The sequence below is a fragment of the Hipposideros armiger genome, unplaced genomic scaffold (assembly GCF_001890085.2).
Source record: "Hipposideros armiger isolate ML-2016 unplaced genomic scaffold, ASM189008v1 scaffold_446, whole genome shotgun sequence".
NCBI classification, from domain to species: Eukaryota; Metazoa; Chordata; class Mammalia; order Chiroptera; family Hipposideridae; genus Hipposideros; species Hipposideros armiger.
Window position 1 is genome coordinate 1,461,749 of NW_017731796.1, and position 21,235 is coordinate 1,482,983.

Sequence of the window (21,235 nt, forward strand, 5' to 3'; positions counted from 1 at the left end):
ACTGAAGTATTTAAGCTTCTAATGGACTAACCATGTTTTTTTATAGGTAATAAAGAAGAATTCCAAAAAGATTCACAACAGTTTTTCTAATATTCTGTGAATATCATTGAGCAGTGAAATGAAGGAATTATACCTGTTATTCTATCCACATCTGTTTATATGAGCCACTGGGTACACATATTTTCGAGGATATGCAAGAAAATTGTCTGACTCTTTTCTAAGAAAGGCATTTTAAAGTGTTCCCTAAACCTGAATCTCCTCTCCCACCTCCTCTCCCACCACCTAAATCGTAAAATGGAATTGAGTATTAAACAAACCACAAGAGCATTGTTATAATGTGAAACCTGAAGCGATATGGTTGCACATTTAGTTAATACTCAGCCTTTTTTCCTGTAGTTTACATCTCTCTATATTACTTGTGTAGGTCTCACTCTTGCTGTCTCTGGGTTTCTGCCAAAGGTATAAGGCTCTTTGAGAACAATAATTATATTTTCTTCATTAGTAAACAATATGCTCTATGTGGTGTGAGGACCAAATAAATGATTATATTTATTGAGACATTCTTAAAGATTTTAAGGCTTTTTTCCTCTTCTTTTGATACTTTTAACAATCACTTATGGAGACAGCAAAATATAGATTTTAATATATGATTACATAATATATTTGAAACATCAGGGCAAAGTGTACAGCCAGGTAAATAGATAAAGTTGAGTTTGAAAAACAATATAAGAAATATTTAAAAACATGAAGGAATGTGTAATTCCTCGATGAAATAATAACATTTTTCACATATTCAAAAACTTACCTCTTCATGCTCACCCAAGATGTATCAAAGATACCCATCAACCGTAAAACACCTTCAAGAATGTCTCTGATTACATCAGGTGGCATACGCAGTGAGCGAATTTCTGAAAGAGATTCTGGCTTAATGTTTCCAACAGCTAGTTTAGCTTCATTGACTAAAGGCTAAAAGACAAAAAGGGCATTTTTACTTTCAAAAAACATATATAAAAAATTGTTAACTCTTTACAAATAATTGAATATTTGTCATTTTAATAAAATGGCTCTAGTTACAAATACTCTTTCTCTTCAAATGTCAAAATCCTTTAAGTACAAACAAATGTTCAAGTTGAAAGCAGAAGAGTTCTTGCCACTATAACAGAAACAGTCTAATTTGGAAATCTAATTTGTTTTAAGACAATTTGCCATTTTCAAGAGGTTCTCTATAGTCTAAGACTAGGTTGGCTAATTTAGTCAAGTCTCAAGAAAAACAGCCTAAGAGTTTGTCTTAATTTACCTACAACATATTTTTTTACTCTACAGTCAAAACAACACGATTCATGAAAAACAAAGATTACTTTTAAATACAATTAGTTAATTTGCCTTCTCATGGCAGACTTTCCTTCTTCTCCTTTTATAAACAATATACTGGTTAAAGCCGCATTTGAAAATACTATTAGAAAATAACTTGAGCAAATAATGTTTAAGCTCCTATACACTACTGGTAATCAAAAACGTAAATACTCTTACAATGTTTCTTCTTTTTTTTTTTTTTAACTTACCTGCACTTCTTTTAATTCATCATCAATTTTGTTTTTTCTTTCTTCAATTTTAACAACTTCTTCTGCTATTTTGTGCTTTAGTCTTTCAAGTTCTGTCTTTTGCTCACTAGCATCCTATAGAAATATTTACATGGCATTCCAATCAGTTTTAATTGCACTCAATATTTAAAAGCATGACACCAAAAATGTAAGTTATTTTAAAATAACATTTTCCATTAAATGCTTTTCTAATGTGAACTGACATGAGTTTCTAAAATGCCTAGGAAACCAATGATATAATTTACTCCATATTTACTTTCAGAAACTTCCTACTTTAACTTTTGAATAGCAAAGTAATAAATGCTTATTATATAAAAAGCAAACAAGTCAGAAATGTATAATTTAGAAAATAATCATAATACACATTTAACACTTGCAACAAACAACCCAGAGAGGTTAGTACTATTATGTTCATTTCATAAATGAGGAAACTAAAAATGAAACCTTCTATAATTCTAGTAGTAGAGACTAATAATTCTTAGAGACTAATTATAGTATATTAGAATTTTGTGTTTCTATACTTTATTTTAGACAAAAATTAGTCAAAATCATGACAATAATATGATGGTAAATATATGAACCAACATTAGTAAAAATTCAAAGAACACTAAATTATATATTAATAACTCATGAACTCTTTGCTCATTAATGCAAAATCAAGGGGACCACATATATAAAAATGCTTGAATATTATAAATGTTTGTATGGGGTTTTTTTGTACTAATAGAAAAAAACAAAGAAGAAACTGGTCAAAAAACTTTCAAAAGTTCTTACAACAGTGGTTCTCAACCATATTACAATCATTCAATGAGCTTAAAAACAAATGCCTAGTGTCCCATCGCCAATATGTTGACATCCTTAATCTGGGGGCAGCTAGGGCAAAGATATTTTTAAAGACATCCAAGGTGGTTCCAATCTAGAGTCAAAATTGAGAATCACTGAACAACCAGCTCTTCTTTGTATCCCACTCTTAAGCTCAAGTACCTTACACATTAATTAGTTCAACTGGAATTTTCTACATCCCACAGCAGTTCTACCTTTGTATCTCTGCTACCATTTCTCAATAGGGGAAGTTATTTTCTCCATCTCCACACATCAAAATCTTCCTTAAATACCCAGCTGATGTGTTCCTTCTTTTATTACCTTGCTCTTCCAGTTGGATATTATTCCTATTCTGAGTTCTTATAGCATTTAATTTGTACTTCCCTTATGTCACAAGTCTAGAGTTGCAAGCTTTAGAAGTGGTACAGTTTGATATTTAAGTTGTGTCTCCAGACTGTATTTTTTTTACAAAATAACAAATGGAAATGTTTACTATTTATAATAAAGCAAAATTATTCATTTATAATATGAGAGGCATATTTATTCTTCTGTCAGGCAATACAATTAGCTACAATCTTAGAAAATATCTTCTCAGAACATACAAGATAAAAGAGTAGTACAGCAGTCACTGTGCATTTCTAATTGTTCACTAGTCTGAAAGTACACAGGCACACATAATGTGGAGTATTTTCCTTTTGTAAATATACAATCATCAACAGTATTATGCTTTACATAGTTTTCACTTTTTTCATATTTTATTCTTTAAAGGTAAGGAGTATTTGACAGATACTCTTTAACAATAAAAATGATGGCTGCTTTAAATAAATATTTATATTAATTTGGTTCCAAAATACCTAAAAAATAAAAATATGCTAAAGTTTTACAGTATGAAAATCACATTTGATTTTCTGATATATTACATACCAGGTCAGGTACTCAATAAAATTATCTTGGAAACACTGAATGTGTACATAACTATCAATTATCTGGAAATGTTTCTGCCTTTGAAAATGTCCCATCTGCCAATGAATTTATTTTGACATACCATTACGTGATTCGCATCAGTCCAGGTAACCCTCTTGTGAAGCTCACAATACATAAGTCCCCTTCCCATATTCAGATTTCCAATAAAGGTGACCAAACATAAAAAGAAACCTTCTTTTGTGAATGGTAAGAAAAAAGCAATCATGTAGGGAGAAAAATATATTTGGAAAAAGTGAAATTCCATAAACTATCCTCTGCAAGCTAAGGAGAGATGTTTCAATAATGAAACAAACAAAAAAAGGACCCTGCCAAAAGGAAACATTTACAGATTTAAAAAAAATAATAGCAGAAATGAAAGACTCAATAAAAGAATTAGAAAATAAAGTTGAGGAAATTCTGCAGAAAGGAGAGCAGAAAGAGAAGAAAAATGGTTAGAAAACAAGAAAATTAGGAAACCAGAATATGAAGCCTTAAGTCCAAATCATAAGAATTCTAAACAGTAAGAATAGAGAAATGGAGGAAAAGCAATTATCAAGAGAATAAGAAATTACCCAGAACTGAAGAAAGGTTTTCAGGTAGAAAAAACCCACATGGTTTTTTCAAACACAGTGAATAAAAATAAACCTAAACCGAGGCAGATTATCATAACTTGCAGAACAAGGAAAACAAATATCTAAAAGATTTCAAGAGAGTAAAAAACCCAGTCACCTCAAAAGGATAAGGGATTAAAATAGCTCTGAGTGTTTAAATCACAATAATGAAAGCTAGAAGACAATGAAACAATGCCTTCAATGTCCTGAAGAAAATGTATTTCGACCTAAAATACTATTCCCAGCACTAGACTAAGGAAGGAGCAGAATGTTTATATATATGTGATCTCAAAATTTATCTCAGATGTATCCTTTCTCAAGAAGCTCTTGGGAATAGACTTCACAGAAGCAAAGGAGTAAAACAGATGGTAATGAAGAATGATCTCAGCATGGCAGCTGTGACCAGGCAGGAAGGCAATTCAGTTCAGAATTGAACAGACAGAAGACTCTATAAGAGAATGCTATAGGTGGCTCAAGAAAATTATAGAATAACTGATGCTTTTTGAAGTCTTGCCAGAATATATATATATTTTTATTTTAAATATATAGTTCATGAAGTCATTCCACTTCCCTTCCTCACTAAGGGAGGACTGGACAAAAGGTTACTTCTCACAGAAATTAAATCAAAGAAGCTCGGATTTGGGATTACCAAGCACAATTAAGGATTAGAATGAGGCCTCAGACTGAAAACAAAGGGATCATATTTTTTGATGACTAATGATGCTATATAATTTTAAATCTATATAATATAAATCTATATAATTTTATTAAACAATGTCACCCCAATAAATTTAATAAAAAAGAAAATAAATAAAAGACTATCCTTTCCCTATTTAATTGGCATTTTTGTATAAAATCATTGGCCATTTATGTATAAGTCTACTCTGGTCTCCACAGTGTTCCAAGGATCTATAAGTCTATTATTATACCAACATCACAGTGCCTTGATTACTGTAGCTTTATAATAAGTCTTTAAATCATAAGTCTTCCATCTTTATTATTTTTAAGTATTTTTGTGCCATTTACTTTTATTGAGATGCATGCTTTTGAAGTCTATAAATACAGAGGGTACCAAAAAAATGTACACATTTTAAGAAAGAAAAAAACTGTATTAAAATTGTAATACTCAATGTATACCAATAACAAAAGATGACTACAAGCCACGTTTGACTTCTACAATTACAAGAGGTGCTCAAAGTGGTCCCATCAGCATCCAGACATTGCTGATTATAGCAAACTACTGCTTGAGCAAAGTTGACCAAAGGGTCCACTTGTATACATTTTTTGCCCCCCCATAGATGTTTTACATTGGTCTTGTAAATATTTTATTTAATTTAAATAAAAGAGGCATTAGACTTGAGGTAAGGTTAAGAGCAACATAGAGAAGGGCAAATTTTAATATTAAGACATAATCAAGGAAGTAAAACTAACAGAATTTAATGATTCATTAGATACAAGAATTTAGGGAACAGAAATCAAATATAATGTGTAAGTTCTGTCTTGAATGATTAGCAATATTGTAGTGCCATAACCCAAGGAAACAGGAGAGGAAAATTATGAGTTCAGTTTTGAACCTGTTTCTAATTGTAGCGCTCATGAGACTTCCAAGAAGACGTGTCTAACAGATTATTAGAAATCTGAGTATGAAGCTCAGAGAAGGGAGTAGGGCTGAAGGACACAAAAGATGGATTTGGTGGTCTTCAGCACGTAACTGGTAGAGAAAAGTAAGGTAATGGCAAGAGCATCCTGAGGGGGCATGAAAGGTACCTGGACAAAAAAAGAACAGAAAAGTCTCCTTTGAAAGTGTTCAACAAACAAAAGACAGTGGCAAAGGGGATACAATAAAAACTTTTAAAAGCTCATGAAAGTATAAACAGAACGAATAAAAACTTATTTGTTAAATTTTGAGAATATGAAGGCAGGGAAAATCATTGAAGCCTGAGGAAGGTAATTTTAAGAAAAATAAAAGGAAATATCAACTTAACTTGCAGAGGGTGAACAAATAAAATCACTTATAGACAAATCTATATGAATTTAAAATGTTTATATTTTTATATTTGTGGGGTTTAGATAAATTAGTTATGATTTTCAAACAATATGGGAAAACACTACACTCTTCCACAAAAGCTCAAGGACACAACACTATTAGTCTGACTCAGCATAGAAAAGCAATATTTTTAAATCACATAGGTAAAAACATTCTTTTTCACACTGATCAACAGTCAGATATAAGTGGTCTCCCTACTGTTAATATTTTTGTGCTCATTCTAAACGTACCTGCATTGATACTGTGATCTCTTGAAGGGCAGCATCTGCTTCATCTTGCTTCATTTTAAGTAATATACTTTGTTCTCCAGCTTTTCTGTTCAGTTCATCCACAAGAGCTTTAGCTTCATTTAGTTTGGATACACCAGCCTACATCAACAAAATATTCACTGGCAATAATTTTTTTTTTAAAAAGGAATTTTATACACACAGTAAATAAAGCCTTTAAGAAAGAATCAAGCAAAAATGTAAATGTGCATATATAAAACATGCACAAGTGAACTTGGGTTTTTTTCTTATTGCTAATTATAATGATTTATTCCATTGTATACCCATTTAGATGTAATAAAAGACTCTACATAGGCTTAAAAAACAGATTTTAAAGCATCACAATAAAGCTGAACAGATCAACCCATATTTGATAGCTTAAACACTGAGGTTTTTATCTACTGCATTAGATGGGAGAGAAAACAGAAAGCAAGAAACAACTCATTAAACCTTTTCCATTTTCAGTCGCATAGACTGGGTAAAAGGACCCAAGGGCCATTCTTCTCATACTGTATAACACTGAATGTGTCTGTCCAATACCTATCCTTTTTCATAAGAGACTGCCTAACATATGGTTCTGGTGAGCTACCATTCAAAATGCTTTACCTGTACTTTGGGTGGTCATTTGACCCTGGCCATTATGGTACCCCATCCCACTGCCCATGGATAATTCAAGGAATGGACATGAAAAATATTCCCTCTCTTCTATAATATGAGTTGGGAGTTTGTCAGAAAATTTGGGGAGATAGTAATGGCAAAAAAGAAATGTAACCAATATTTACTGAGCCCCCAAAATAGAAGACAGCCATCATGCTGGTTCTTTATGTACTTTATCTAATATACACACAAAACTACCACGGACCCAAGTCAGCTGCAAGTCAGCAAGTTTAAGTGATTTATCCACAGAATCATAGAGAACTAAATCAGGAAATTAGTCCTCCCAAAGCATGTATAATTACTGGTTTAATATAAATGAAAGTGAATCAGTAGAAACAAGGATAAAGATAATTTTGTCAATTAAGATAAATCCTAGTTTATTATGCTAACAAATAGAATCTAGAATTTTAGAGAGGGAATGCTCTTGGACAACTTCTGAATCTGGCATTGTAATGCCACATTTAAGTTTAAGCTCTATTAATTAGAGAAATATCAAAAGAAAAATGTTCAGAATGTACTAAGTGAATTGATAAGAATATTATTTGTAGAGTATAATTTTAATTTTAAAGGTTATTATAAATCAGCAGTTCTCAACCTGTGGGTCGCGACCCCTTTGGGGGTCGAACGACCCTTTCACAGGGGTTGCCGGGTACTCGTATGTGGGCATATCTGCATGTGGGCCTGGAGACGGATAGAGGAGCGGTGTCTCGGTTCCTAAGACCATCGAAAATGTGTTTTTTGATGGTCTTAGGCGACCCCTGTGAAAGGTTGAGAATCACTGTTATAAAGCATAATCTTAGATATTATGTTTTAATTAATAATAGGTATTTCTGAATGTCTAAAAATACTATCATGTGAAAGAGACTTTTAAAGATAACACCATAAGTTATCAAACAGCACATAAATACCATCCAGTGAAGAAAAGAAATAACTATTGCATCAAAAAAATTACAAAGCCATTACCATAAATTAGTGGGAAATATAGGGAGGTAAGTGACACTGTTTTAAGGCATTTTAAGGCATTTAATAGAGTACAATATTTATTTATACTAAATATATGCCACAGATAAACATGGAATGGGATATACATAATCCTTATTCCCTGTATGTAGGTAAAATAATTCAAGATTACCAACATTTTACCTGCAAATGACTTTGTCTTTTTAATAATTCCTTTTTCTTGCTGCTATTAATGGCAGAATACACATGTAGAAAGGTCATGTATCGGCTTGGTGTAGCACCATATGCTTTACAAGATTCATGAATTAATAAAAATGATTTTAGAAAATCAGGATCAACTAGAAAGAGAAAACAAAAAAGACTTAATATATGCACGAGGCACTAAGAATTAGAGAATATAATATTAATTATATTTAATTCATACCAGATTCTTCCACCTATGTAACCATGAATATGAGATACCACCTCTGCTTACAGGTACGCAGGCATTCACAGACATCTATTCACAGCTCCCGTTTTCCTTATGAATTTTGAACCATTTAATTTCTATTCTTCCATTTTTATATATTTCCCCTGAACACTTTTATTGCTGCAAGAGAGACAAATCTACAGATTGCCCTATCACATAAATTAATTCGAACTACATAACACATGTAATCCTGAGTAAGCTCAATAAAAGCTGCTTGAATGAAAAAGATACCAAACCTAATAACACCTCCCCACTCCCATTTGAAACAGGGAGAAACAAGAAAGCCAAAAAATTAAGAATATATTTACATTAGATTCAACTTATCATGGCCAAACACATCATCTTCCTCTCACTGTCTCTTATCTATTTCCCTCTGTATTCCTTATATCAGTTAATAAAATCAAGTTCTAATGAATTTTCTAAGCCAGAATCCAGAGAAACAGCCTTGACTCCCTTCTCCCTTTATGCCGCAGTCATTACGTAACTAAGTCCCCTTTAAATTACCTCTTAATTTCTTCCCAAATCCATTCCTTCCTCTTAGATTACTGCAATAGCCTGCTACAGTGGTCCATTTGCCTTCGGTTTTTCCCTATACCAATCTATTTTCCAATAATTGAAGAAAGGGATAGACCTAGAGATTTTTGTTTCTAAAACAAGATTCTGGTTACATCTCTACTAAAATCTCTGACCCCTATCACCCACGAGTTAGAATCCAAATTACTGAGGATGACATGGAAGACTCTTTATTACCTGACCCCGCCTACATGTTCTTCTTCATGTGGTACTCTACTATTTTACATCCTATGTTTCAGGCCGTTAAGCCACTTATAGTTCCATAAAAGTGTCTGTTTTATTTCTCCAAGCCTTTTCCATGCTACTCACTCTAACCAGAATATCCTTACCCAAACTGCCTGTCTGGACAATGTCCATTTCCTACAATATCTGCCACTCAGAGGTTTTACTTTCCAAAGTACTTCATAAAACTTCTACATTCACTGATAATGCTATATCAGAGCTTTATGTTTATATAGAACATAATGCTTTTTTTTTGTTTCAAAACTTTATTGGGGAACAATGTGCTTTTTCCAGGACCCATCAGCTCCAAGTCAAGTTGTTGTCCTTGAACCTTACTTGTGGAAGGTGTAGCTCATCTCCAAGTCCAGTCACCATTTTCAATCTAGTTGGGGGGGGGGGCACAGCCCACTATCCCACGTGGAGTCAAACCAGCAACCTGGTTGTTAAGAGCATGCACTCTAACCACCGGAGCCATCCGCCGCCCACCGGCAGCTCGGCAGCAGCTCAGCTCAAGTTGTTTTCTTCAATCCATTTGTGGAAGGCACAGCTCACTGGCCCATGTGGGAATTGAATAGGCAACCCTGTTGCTCAGAGCACACACTCTAACCAACTGAGCCACCCGGCAGCCCCTGTAACATAATTCTTGCTATCACTACACTATGAGTTCCTAAATCTCTAGTATCCAGCCCAGTACTTAATATAAAACAAGTTCAATAAATATTTAATGATTAGATGGTTATATACAATAAATAAATGAACATGCTATAGTATAAAAGAAATACCGTATTTCCCCAATGTATAAGACGCACCCAGTTTTTAGACCCCAAAGTTTTCAAAAAAGGGTGCGTCTTATACATGGGGAAATATGGTATATAGACTACATTCAAAATTAATTTGGAACTGGAGAAAATGAGAATAGATAAGAAAATATTATGTACATACTCAAAGAATATAATAAAACTTTTTCATGTATAAATGGAGTGCTCTGACCTATCTAAGTGACAAAGTAATATGAAAAATTTAGGCTATTAGCCAAATAACCTAAACAATATAACTAGGCCCTTCAGATCACTGGGATCAAAAATATAATTTTTAATTTCTTAAATTCAAACAATAGATATTCTGTTAGGTCTTATATGCAATGATGTAAATATTTATTTAAAAATAAAAAGGACTTTAAAGTTTAGTTTTCATCAAAATAAATATAACTTGTTAGTTTAGAATTATTCAAATTCAAAATCATTGTGAATCTTTAATGGATCTATAACACTAGAAAATGGCTATTTCAAAAATAAAAGTCAGGTAACATCAATTTCATAAAATACCTGAATTTTTTTTCTTTTCTTCTTTTCTGTTTTTGTCGCTACATTTTTCTTCACTAGTTTCATTAAATAACATTTCAGGTATCTAAAACAGGAAGAGCATTTCTTTAAACCTCAATTCAGTATGAAAAAGTTTAAGTAAATCAAATACCAGGGTTAAAAATCTTTAACACAAAAAAATCCCTGTATCAATTGTACTTTTCTTCTAGAATTCTTTCCAAACAATGAGATAAAAATTAATATATCCATCTTTAGAAAACATTATTCCTAGATAAGATTTTGACATTTATCAACCATTAATTGATCACAAATTAATACTAGGAAAAAGTTCCAATATCTCACTTGAAATAATTAGATTATATGAAACAATGGATATCACAATTTGAATTAAATTAGAAAATAATAACAAATGTCATTTACAATCACAATAATTAAAATATTTTGCATTTATAATAAAATGCCGTCATGGCATAAAGGGATAACAAGGATTCTTAGCTTTCTCGTATAATAAATAACTAAAAGTAAATGAAAATTTCATAATTGATAATTCTAAAAACTATCTGTTGTCTAGCTATAGCTAGGTTTTTGCCATTATCACAAATAAAAAATAAAATCTCATAAACAGATAATTATTATTACAGAAAATATGATAAACTTATAAGATTACCATTTTTAAATATGTAAAAACAACTCTTAGCTTCCTGAGGAAAAGAAAATTCAAGTAGTAGAACTATGAATCAAAAAAGCTTCAACTTCTTTCACCTAACGTAGTTAACATTAATAGCAAGAGAAAACACAAGTAATCCAGATAATTAGGTCAAAAAATCATTTTCTGAATTTCTCAGACTGAGTAAAACATAAGCCAAAAGATTCTTGAACTAAAATGGAGAGTTTGAAAGTGCCATGGTTCTTAAGCCAGAGAATGTTGTTTTTTTCTTGAACACCACTGATTTCTAACAAAACACTTAAGCCTCTGTGAGAATATTTTAAATGTACACTTTTAAATCAATGGAAATTTGTTTCTTTGAACCTCACTTTTTAAAAAATAAACTGTCTGTTACGTTCATTCATTTGATTGTGGTAAACATTTCACAACATGTATATATATCAAAACATCATGCATATATCTGAAATATATATAATTTTTATTTGTCAATAAGGTATTGAAGTATAATTAACAAATAATACTGGGGGGAGGCAGTCTATCCTTAAACAATATCCTACATTAGCAAAGTTTTTCTGCCCAGATTTTCCCACATTCCTCTTTGCCTCCACTTTCCTTCCTTGGGGATAAAAATGACCCTTTCTAAAAAAACTTTAATGGGTATATCAGTGCTATTAATTCCTATTAACACCTTCATCTCTCAATTCTTTGAATTCCTCTCTTTCTGTTATCTTATCCACCACCTTTCTCTCAGCCACTCACCCCCACCTCAAATGGTCATATCCTGAGACTTTGTCAATAACAATAACCAAAGTCATTCCATAATCTCACTTTCAAACACCCCACTCTTCTACCACTATACACCTGTCTTCCTGGCTCGCTCCTTTCACAGTTTCAATAATCCTCAGACTCCACTAAAACCTGCAATCTCTTAATTTGACCACCTTTACACAGTCATTCACCATCTTCCTATTGTAATTTCTCAAATCCCTTGGCCTTTACTTGGTTTGTCATACTAGTGTAGCAAAACCCCAATCCTGGTTAAATGAAAGTCACCACCTATTGGAGGCCTGTATCTTTAAGTGCACATGTGACTAGAGAAAACACACACAACTATGCTGATTGACCTCAACAGAACTTCATGATCCCTAACCTCAAGTGAACCTTCAATGCTACCTAGCTGTCATACTCCATTCTCCGGAACCTTCACTCTTTTACTCTCCCAAACTACTATTTTGCCTATCCTCTTATAATTCTTTAAAACTCCAAAATTTGTTCCCTCAACTTTTCTTGCAACTATTTCACTAAGAAAATGGAAAAAATCAGAAGAGTATCCAAAGCTTTCCAATACCACACCTTCCCCAGACCTGTGTCCCTGTACTCTGCTCTCTCTCCTGTTACTGTGGATGACACTTCCATTTACCAAGCAAAAACCAATCCTTAATCCTTTCATCTCTACACTAGATTCATATGGTGTTCACTAACCAGTGATAGTGCTCTAGCAATTCTTCATTACTTTCCTGTAACATAGACTTTTTGCATTCCAACAGCATATGAACATGCTAGTTTGTCTCATCTTAAAATTAAAAAACAAAAAAACCACTATTTTTATCCACTTCCTCCAGGTACTGATCCATTTTTCTCTTCCACTGTATAACAAAATTCCTCAAAAGAGGTGACCATCTTTACTCTCTCCTATCCTGTCTTCTCATTCATTCTCAAATGTGTTCCAGTATGGCTTTTTCCACTACTAACTGAAACTGCTTCATAAAGTCACCAATGACCTCTGTGCTGTTAACTCCAGTGATCAATTTCCAGGCCTCACTTACTTTCATGTGTCATAGGTACTCCTTCGAAAGGCTGTGGAGTAGAGTGTGGGAATGGAGTCAATGGAATTGTAATAGGTAAGTATGAAATTGGGGGTGGGAAGGCAGTGGATGGGGGAGGGGGGTTGTTACTTTGTGAGGGGGGGAAAGGATAACCATTGCATTGTTCTGTACACCTGAAACTAATAATAATAAAAAATAAAAATAAATTTAAAAAGGCTGCCTTCACTTGGCTTCTAGGCTTTGCTTGTCTTCACGCTCTGCAGGTTTTCCACTATTCCCTAGCAGCTCCTTCTTGGTGCCCTTTCCTGGTACCTCCTCTTCATCTCAACATCTTAATGTTAAAGTGTCCCAGCGTTCAGTCTTTGGATCACTTCCCTCTTTTGTTAACACTCACTCCCTTGGTGATATTCAATCTCATAGCTTTAAATACCACCTATAGTTTAATAATTCTCAAATTTTTATCTGTATGCCTGGCCTTTCCCCTGAACTCCAGATTCATATATCCCAAATCCTTCCCTACCTTGCAACTTCGGTTGTCTGACATCTCATATTTAACACATCTAAAACTGAAAGCCTTACATTGTCCTCTCAAGATGTTCTGTCTCCCCCTTCTCAGTTGACAGTTATTCCATCCTTCCAGGAGCTCAAGTTGACATACTTAGAAGTACCCTTGCCTCCTCACTTTCTCTTACACTTTATTACAGTCTGTCAGCAAATCTTGTTGTTTCCACTGCAAAACATGTCCAGAATCTAACCACTTCTCAACACCTCCACCACTACACCCCTAGTGCAATCCATCTTTTCCTGTCACCTTTTTTTTTTTCTTATTCAAAGAGTTTTGTTACTACTTCAGCCTTTGGCCTCTATAGTCTATTTTCAACCCAGAGGCCAGAGTAATTCCATTAAAATATTAGACGAATTTTGCTCAAAAACCTCCAAAGTATCCCTTACTTATTCCCAGGAAAAGTTAAAATCCTTATAACGGCTTACAAAGCTTCACCCTAACTGTTCTCCTCTTACTTCCCTGACCTCATGTCCAACTACTCCCCCCATTAATAACTGTTATAAACTGGCTTCTTGCTGATCTGCAAAATCATCAGTCCTATCTCAGGATCTACCTAGAGAGCTTTTTCCCCAGATACCCCGCCCCCACAAAGAATGTGAATTCCACGAGGGCAGGGACTTTCTGCTTTTTTTCTTGGTTATATCCCCAACATATAGAATAGCAGCACATATTAAGCACTACTTCTTAATGAATGCCTCTTGTTCATGTGGACTCCTTAGCCTAGAATAACTTTTCTCTCCTTTATTTAGTTACTGAAATCTGACTAAAATACCATCTTATCTGTAAAACTTTGTCTATTATCCCAAATTACACTCCTTCCTCTAAATTATGGTAGACATTAGTCTGTACTTCTATTACACAAAAATAAAGAAATGAATGTTGTGAATATGAATATCAAAGAGACAATATGAAAAATTATTATTTATCCAAATCAAAAAATATAAGAGGCTTCCAGTTAAGATGGTGCTGAGTTCACACTTTATATCATCCCCATCCAAACATATAAGATAGCAAAGACAGATTTTTAAAAAACTTTTTGAATTTAAAAAATTGCTAAAATTATTAATGTGTTGTTTTTATTATAAGCAAGCCTATGATAGGCAAGTTAGTAATATGCATAAAAATTTTAAAGTACAATAAATTTCTCTGTGGTCCTTAATTAAGGACAATATCTTCAACCTAAAATTCTAGATGCAACTAAACTATCACACAAGGGTATGAAGAAAATAGAGTTATTTTCATACATATAAGAGATGAGCAGTGCCACAATTAAGGCAATATTATACCAAACACCAAAGGGAAGTTGCGAAAATCAGTAACTTCAAAAAGAAAATGTGCTTGAAGCCAGTTTTTGAAGGTGTTAACCTGCTGCTGCCTTCTCAGACAACCAGTGCTCTGACAATAGTCTTATTCTATAGCTCCCTCCTCCCCCGCAAAAAAGTGCTCATTTTTTATTTCTATATTTAAATTTAAACTTACTTTTTTCATGCTGCTATCTGACCAACCTTCCATCCACAACACCTGGCATTTCTTATGCAGTGCTGGATTACTCTCACAGTTAATTATGAAGTTTAAATTTGCACAATCCATTATTAAGACAATATGCAAGTTTTGTTGAATTCCTAACAAAAAGAAAATAAAATTATAATTATGGAATATTATAACAATAATAATTTTGGTAACCTATAAATGGTCCAATTTATCAGATTAAAATTCTTAAATGAAATAGTAGGAGCTATTTATTAAAAAGAACAAGCTATGAAACAATATTACGGTATGATTTTCATTTTGCTTAAAATATATTTGTGTTTATGTGTATGTGTGCATACTAACAAAAAATATTCAGAAGGACATTCATGAGGAAGATAAGTGTATATACTACATTGCTATTTTGTATGTTATTTTCAAATGTGATACTGGATTCAATTTTATAGCTATTCTTTCAAAAGTTTTTATTTCAATGTTCACACGCAAAATTATCTTTGGTTTTCTTATAGGGGAAATATATTTTCTTTGTGTCAGTATCAATGTTATATTCCTTTCATAAAAAGGAATTTGGAAACTTCCTTTATTGTCTATGTTCTGAAAAGTTTAAAGTAGCGTTGAGATGATGTTTCTTAAAGGTGTGGTAGAATTTCCTTGTAAACTTGAAGGAGAGAGAAGGGAAGAAAGCTCTTTAACAACTTTCTCTATTTCATCAATAATGTTCTTTGAAAAAAAAAAAAGAAAATAAGTGTAGTGGTAATGTCTGGGTGGTGTTATTATTTATTTATTTTTTACTTACTCAATTTTAGATATCTACAGTGCACATAAAACTGTTTCTGTGTAATAATAACAAGGTATTTCATTTAAAAAAAATCTATAGAGTCTGGCACACTCCAAACAGATCATTAATTCTCTAAGACAGGAGGTGTAAGTACCAATTTTACCACATGAAAACAAAGGCAGCAAAGTAAGTGTTCCCAAGAACACCACCACACTTTCATGCTCCCCTTTTGCTAAAATTTTACTAACATGTTTTTATTATAGATTAGCCTTTAGCATACTTACACATTATTTTCTGAAAGCTCCACAAAAAAGAAGTATAAATTAACTGGACTCAAAATTTAAGATATCTTTGCAATCTATAGAAAATAAGGCAAATTAAATAATATGTATTTCACATGAACCAGGGTTTGAATTGATTAATGAATTATATGTCACTTACTATATGAGAAGTAATTGAAAACTGGTCCAAAAAAACCATCCTGTGAAGCCTGATCTTTAAGCGGCAACAGCAAGGGCTCTAATTCTTCAAGAGTATAGAGTCCAGGAACTTCACCTACAGAAGAGTGTTACATTTCTTTTGAATTTTAGCTGCAATATACTAATTCAGAACTTGTTTTACACACAGAATGTTTTCTTTTTCTATTTTTGTATTAAACAATCTGCCCTTATTCAATCTTGGTTTCTTAAAATACACAAACACTATCACCTGTATATTACTCACAAATCTACATCTGTGCCTTCATATGATAAAATTCAAATGCCTAAGCAAGCCATTCAAGACAGTTCATAATATGCATTTATCTGCCTTTCTAGGTTCTTCTTCAACCCTCAGTCACAGACCTTGTATCCTAGCTTCAATGAATTTCTTGTGTTCCATAAATATAACGAAACACTCCCTCTTCCTGGAGTATTTACCCATAGTCTTCCTCTGCCTTATCTTCCCCCCAAATTACTGTTTCTCCTTCAAGATGCTACTTTGCCAACTGCTATGCCCATGAGCTTTTCCTGACTACCCATATGCTAGGTAAAGGACTCTTTTTCACATAACCTTCAAATATATCACTGTCTAGCATTTATCACGTATTTAATAATCTAATGCCTCCCCATTAGATTCTGAAATCCCAGAAGACAAATATTTGATCATGTTCAGTATTAACCCTAGGGCATTCTTAGCAAAGTATCTGGACATTAATATTTGTTAGATAAATAAATGAATGAATGAATGAATGAATGAACAAACTTTTATTAGATATCAGGAGAACTACTCCATGGATTGCTAATATGTAACAAAATGGTGAAAGGCAAATAAATCAAAGTTGATTAAGACTACAAGCATTTGATAGAGGGACTGAACCATGTCTTTCTTGTTTACAGTATAAATCCAGTATTTAGAATTGGGTCTGGCACATAACAGGTGTTTAATAAGTATCTGTTAAACCAATATATTTATAGTTCATAAGAAACTATAACATTAAGTGAAAATTCTTTTGCTAATCCAAAGCACTGCATTCATATAGGGCCAATCACAATTTGATCCCTATTTTTTTTTAGGCTCAACTGAGAGGTATCAGACCACTTACCATTCCCCAAGCTTGTACATATTCAAATACATGCACACATATACAAGTGTCTGCTCTATTTCTTTCTAAGTTGCAGCCATACCAAGATACTTTTGATTCTGTAAGTTCCATAAAGAAAGCTGGCTCTATTTACATATTATACAATATAGGGAATAAGAATTTGATATAGAAAAAAGAGACAAAGGCCTATTGAGTACTTTCCCTGTATTTTTTAAATACATTTTTTTGCCAAAAATATTGGCAAAATTTAACTTTGTCAAAATTTAACTTTACTTATGATTTTTCCAGTTATATCTTGATAATAAAGACCAATTTATGTTAAGATAAAAACAATAATTACTGGGTTAATGTTTATTGGGATATTTGCTTTCACAAAACAAACGAACAAAAAACCCAATACTGTAGAGCTGGTCTATTTCCTCAGCCAAAATGAACAAGGTCTCCATCTAGTGACAACTTAAGCAATATTCAAGAATAAGAATGTGCACCTTAAAAATTAAAAGAGGTTATTCTATAAAAAGGCCACGAACACTTCAAGCTTGCTCAAGACCTACTGTTTTCACTGTTCCATTACCCTTCAACTCTTTAACAGAAATTGACAACACTTGGCTAACTAGATTCCTGGTTTGTACTTCTCACTTGGGCATTAAAGTATAGATACCTCATATTATAAATTAAATGTTTTCTTCAACCAAAACTGTTAAATTCTGAAGAAAAGAATGTTTTATCCAAAGTCTACATCGCATGATACAAAACAAGTATTTATTGGCCAGCCAAGTGGCTCAGTTGGTTTTAAGAGCTTGCTCAAGAGTGCGAGCTCTGAGCAACAGCAGTTCGAGTCCCAGCCCAAGCTGAGTTGAACTCGGGTTTCCACAACCCATAGAGTTAAAACTAGCTTTTAACAAGATTTATTTTGTGCTTAAGTAACAAAATACTCTTGGTCTAAATTGAAAACTACGCCACCAACACCAATTCTACGAACAGTGATTGCTCATTATAAAGAGATTCAAATAAATTTCATAAATTCTTCAGAAAAGAAAGAAATATGAGAAACTGCAGGTATCCTTCTCAGGAAACCATTGAAAAAGTCAGATGGCTCCAGATACAACAGAAGTACACCATGATTTGTGATATATGAGATCTTATATATCTGGGAATATCTGGATTCATATGTCCATAGTAAGGCCATACCATAATTATTCAACCATTCCAGTAGTGATGGACAGTGAGATTGTATCAAAATTTGTATTGCAAATTATATTACATATTTCTTACATACTAGTCATTTTATTTCTGTGGGTTAAATTTCTACAGATAATGGAATTGTTATATCAAAGGACAAGGCACCTTTTTTAAATAAGTACTGGTTGATAACTTTCCCAAAGGGTTATAACAGATAACAGTCCCACCAAAAGTGAATATGAGGACCAATTTTTCAGTATATGCCCCAGTATTCAATATTAATAATAATTTGTACATGATTCTTCAATCTTGGATTTATAAAAACAAACTTCTCAATTGTCCTGATGTAAGCATGTTTCAGTACTTTTATTTTCTTTGAAAAGAAACCATTCAACTGACCTGAAGACAAAAGGCTATTGATCATCTCCAAAAATGTGGGATATACAAACTGGTAATCCTCAAGAAGGAAAACTACCTGCTGTGCTTCAATACCTGCAAGATGCAGCACCTGCACGATAAGAAAATATTTTGGTACCTATTCAATATTTTTGCCACAGTTAAAAACTTTCATTCTGTATGTAAACTAAGCCACGTTATTTATTTATTTATTTATTTTGGGGTAATCAAAATTAAAAATCAAATGTTAGCTATATAGCTTGGAAAGTAAATCCAGTCCATAAACAAATACTATTTGGGGAAAATCTTAATTATTTTACAGCTAGGACAGTAAACTATAAGTTAGAAGATCATTTTTATATATGCCCATATATGTCCTACATAAATTCCTTCCTTTTGTTTATTTCATGTCCATCTAACACTCCATTCTGGAATACCTGAAAGTTAGAAATATTAATAGGAAGGAATCTTTTTCCTACCTGTACATAAAAATATAATTTTCTAATAATCATGGGGAAAATAATCAAAATTTAAAAAAGACTGTATATTTGTATATCTGAGGCTAAAGGGGCCTTTACAGGCTTTCAGAATAATTGTGATTTAAAACCAAATAAAGCAAAAGGTTGTGAATAACTCACATGTTTGAGATCATTTTTGAACTGCTTCAGTTCATATCCTCTGGAAATCTTTGGAGAAAACAGCATTGCTCCATGCATATGACTGACTAAAGAAGTGATGGTGCGACGACCCACTCCACTGCGTCCTGCTAACAGAAGTGAACCTCCAGGAAAACTCAGCACTCTATCTATCCTAGATATATACTCCAGGACTTCTTGGAAAAGTAAGATATCTAAATTCTGGTTATCTCGTCCATAATGAATAAGACCCTTTTTAAAAAAAATCACAAAGAATATTTAACAATTAGTATCAGCCCCAATTACATAATAAAAATGTTAATTAAATATAATAGATTAAGATATTAACTTTTGATACACTCTAGAAAAGGGGTCATATAACTACATGTCATCTCACACGCTACATTTTATCTATCCAGGAATCCAGCTTTATAACACTTTCTAAAGAAAAACTTATATGATGTCAAAGAAGTTCAAGGGTTTGCAATACTCACTTTTGGACATCATTACTAACGAGTAGTAAAAAGCAGTATGAGGTAGTAAGTTAATTCTAAAAACTTCAAAAGCTCTCAAATTTCACCATTTGTAACAAATCAAGCCACAATGCTCATAAACAATGCCAAAACTCTAGAAACTTAGTGCCTAAAAATATTTTGTGAACTCTTGTTCTTACACACTGCTTGGAAATGAATCAAAAGCCCACACACAGGTGGTATAATGCCCAGTCAGGAACTAAACTAAATTAGAAGAGAGAGAAGAAACTAGACTTCACATACCTAATAACTTTGAACATTTCCAAACTTTGCAATATCCATACCAGGCAAATCAATATATTTACCAGACTGTGAAAATTGTTTCTTGATAGATAAAATCCACACTAACTTCCAACATAAATATTAATTCTCAAAGCAGTTATATACTATTGTTTCTTCTTTTTTTATTAAACTTAAAAAAAAAATACTCTAGGATGGTGCTACCAAAGTTTCAGTGAACTAACAGCATCAACATCTTCTGGGAGCCTGTTAGAAATTCAGGTTCTTGGAGCCCCTTTACTGATCAGACTTCTGCAGGATGAAATGCAGGAATCAGCATAGTTTCTGGTTCTAGACGTGATTCTGATGCTCACCAAAGTTTGACACCACAGCTCTCGGATGTTTTCCCAATTAACATTGAGCCTCATTAATATTTCCAACATCAGATACCTTCTCCCATGTTGGGAGCCATGAGAGCTGTTTGTTACTTGCTGCAGCCTTGAGAGCTGCTTGCTACTTGATACTTTTTGCAGCCTAGGCAAATGCTTGTGCAGACCCTGATAGTCTGGTGAGAACAGCAAGTTCTTGAGAACAAGGAACCAAGCGCAGTTACAGCCTTGAGAAAGTATACTTAGTATAACTGCTTAGCTAACCGGAGGCTTGGCTTATCTAAGAGGGACAGAGAGTGATATTGTTAATTGTATGATCTAATACTTTGTACGCACGCAGTGCCTCCCTTAAATATGCTGTGTAAAATAAACTCGGTGCTTCAGTATTTACTGGAGTCCTCCTGGTAACTCTCTCTCTTCTGTCTCTTTTTTAATCCTAGCGCCCCCCACACTCCCTCAGGA

General features: G+C 33.1%; 1 protein-coding gene across 1 annotated transcript in view; it reads right to left on the reverse strand.

Moving 5' to 3' along the window:
- DYNC2H1 (dynein cytoplasmic 2 heavy chain 1) overlaps nucleotides 1-21,235 on the reverse strand; it is a 301,806-nt gene that overhangs the window by 190,449 nt on the left and 90,122 nt on the right. The window contains exons 46-54 of the mRNA XM_019665532.1: nucleotides 19,636-19,884; nucleotides 19,001-19,109; nucleotides 16,279-16,392; nucleotides 15,051-15,193; nucleotides 10,517-10,598; nucleotides 8,111-8,265; nucleotides 6,275-6,412; nucleotides 1,563-1,676; nucleotides 806-966 (exon numbers count right to left, since the gene is read on the reverse strand). Coding sequence (XP_019521077.1) covers nucleotides 806-966; nucleotides 1,563-1,676; nucleotides 6,275-6,412; nucleotides 8,111-8,265; nucleotides 10,517-10,598; nucleotides 15,051-15,193; nucleotides 16,279-16,392; nucleotides 19,001-19,109; nucleotides 19,636-19,884 — 1,265 coding nt within the window. The remainder of the gene's footprint in view (nucleotides 1-805; nucleotides 967-1,562; nucleotides 1,677-6,274; nucleotides 6,413-8,110; nucleotides 8,266-10,516; nucleotides 10,599-15,050; nucleotides 15,194-16,278; nucleotides 16,393-19,000; nucleotides 19,110-19,635; nucleotides 19,885-21,235) is intronic.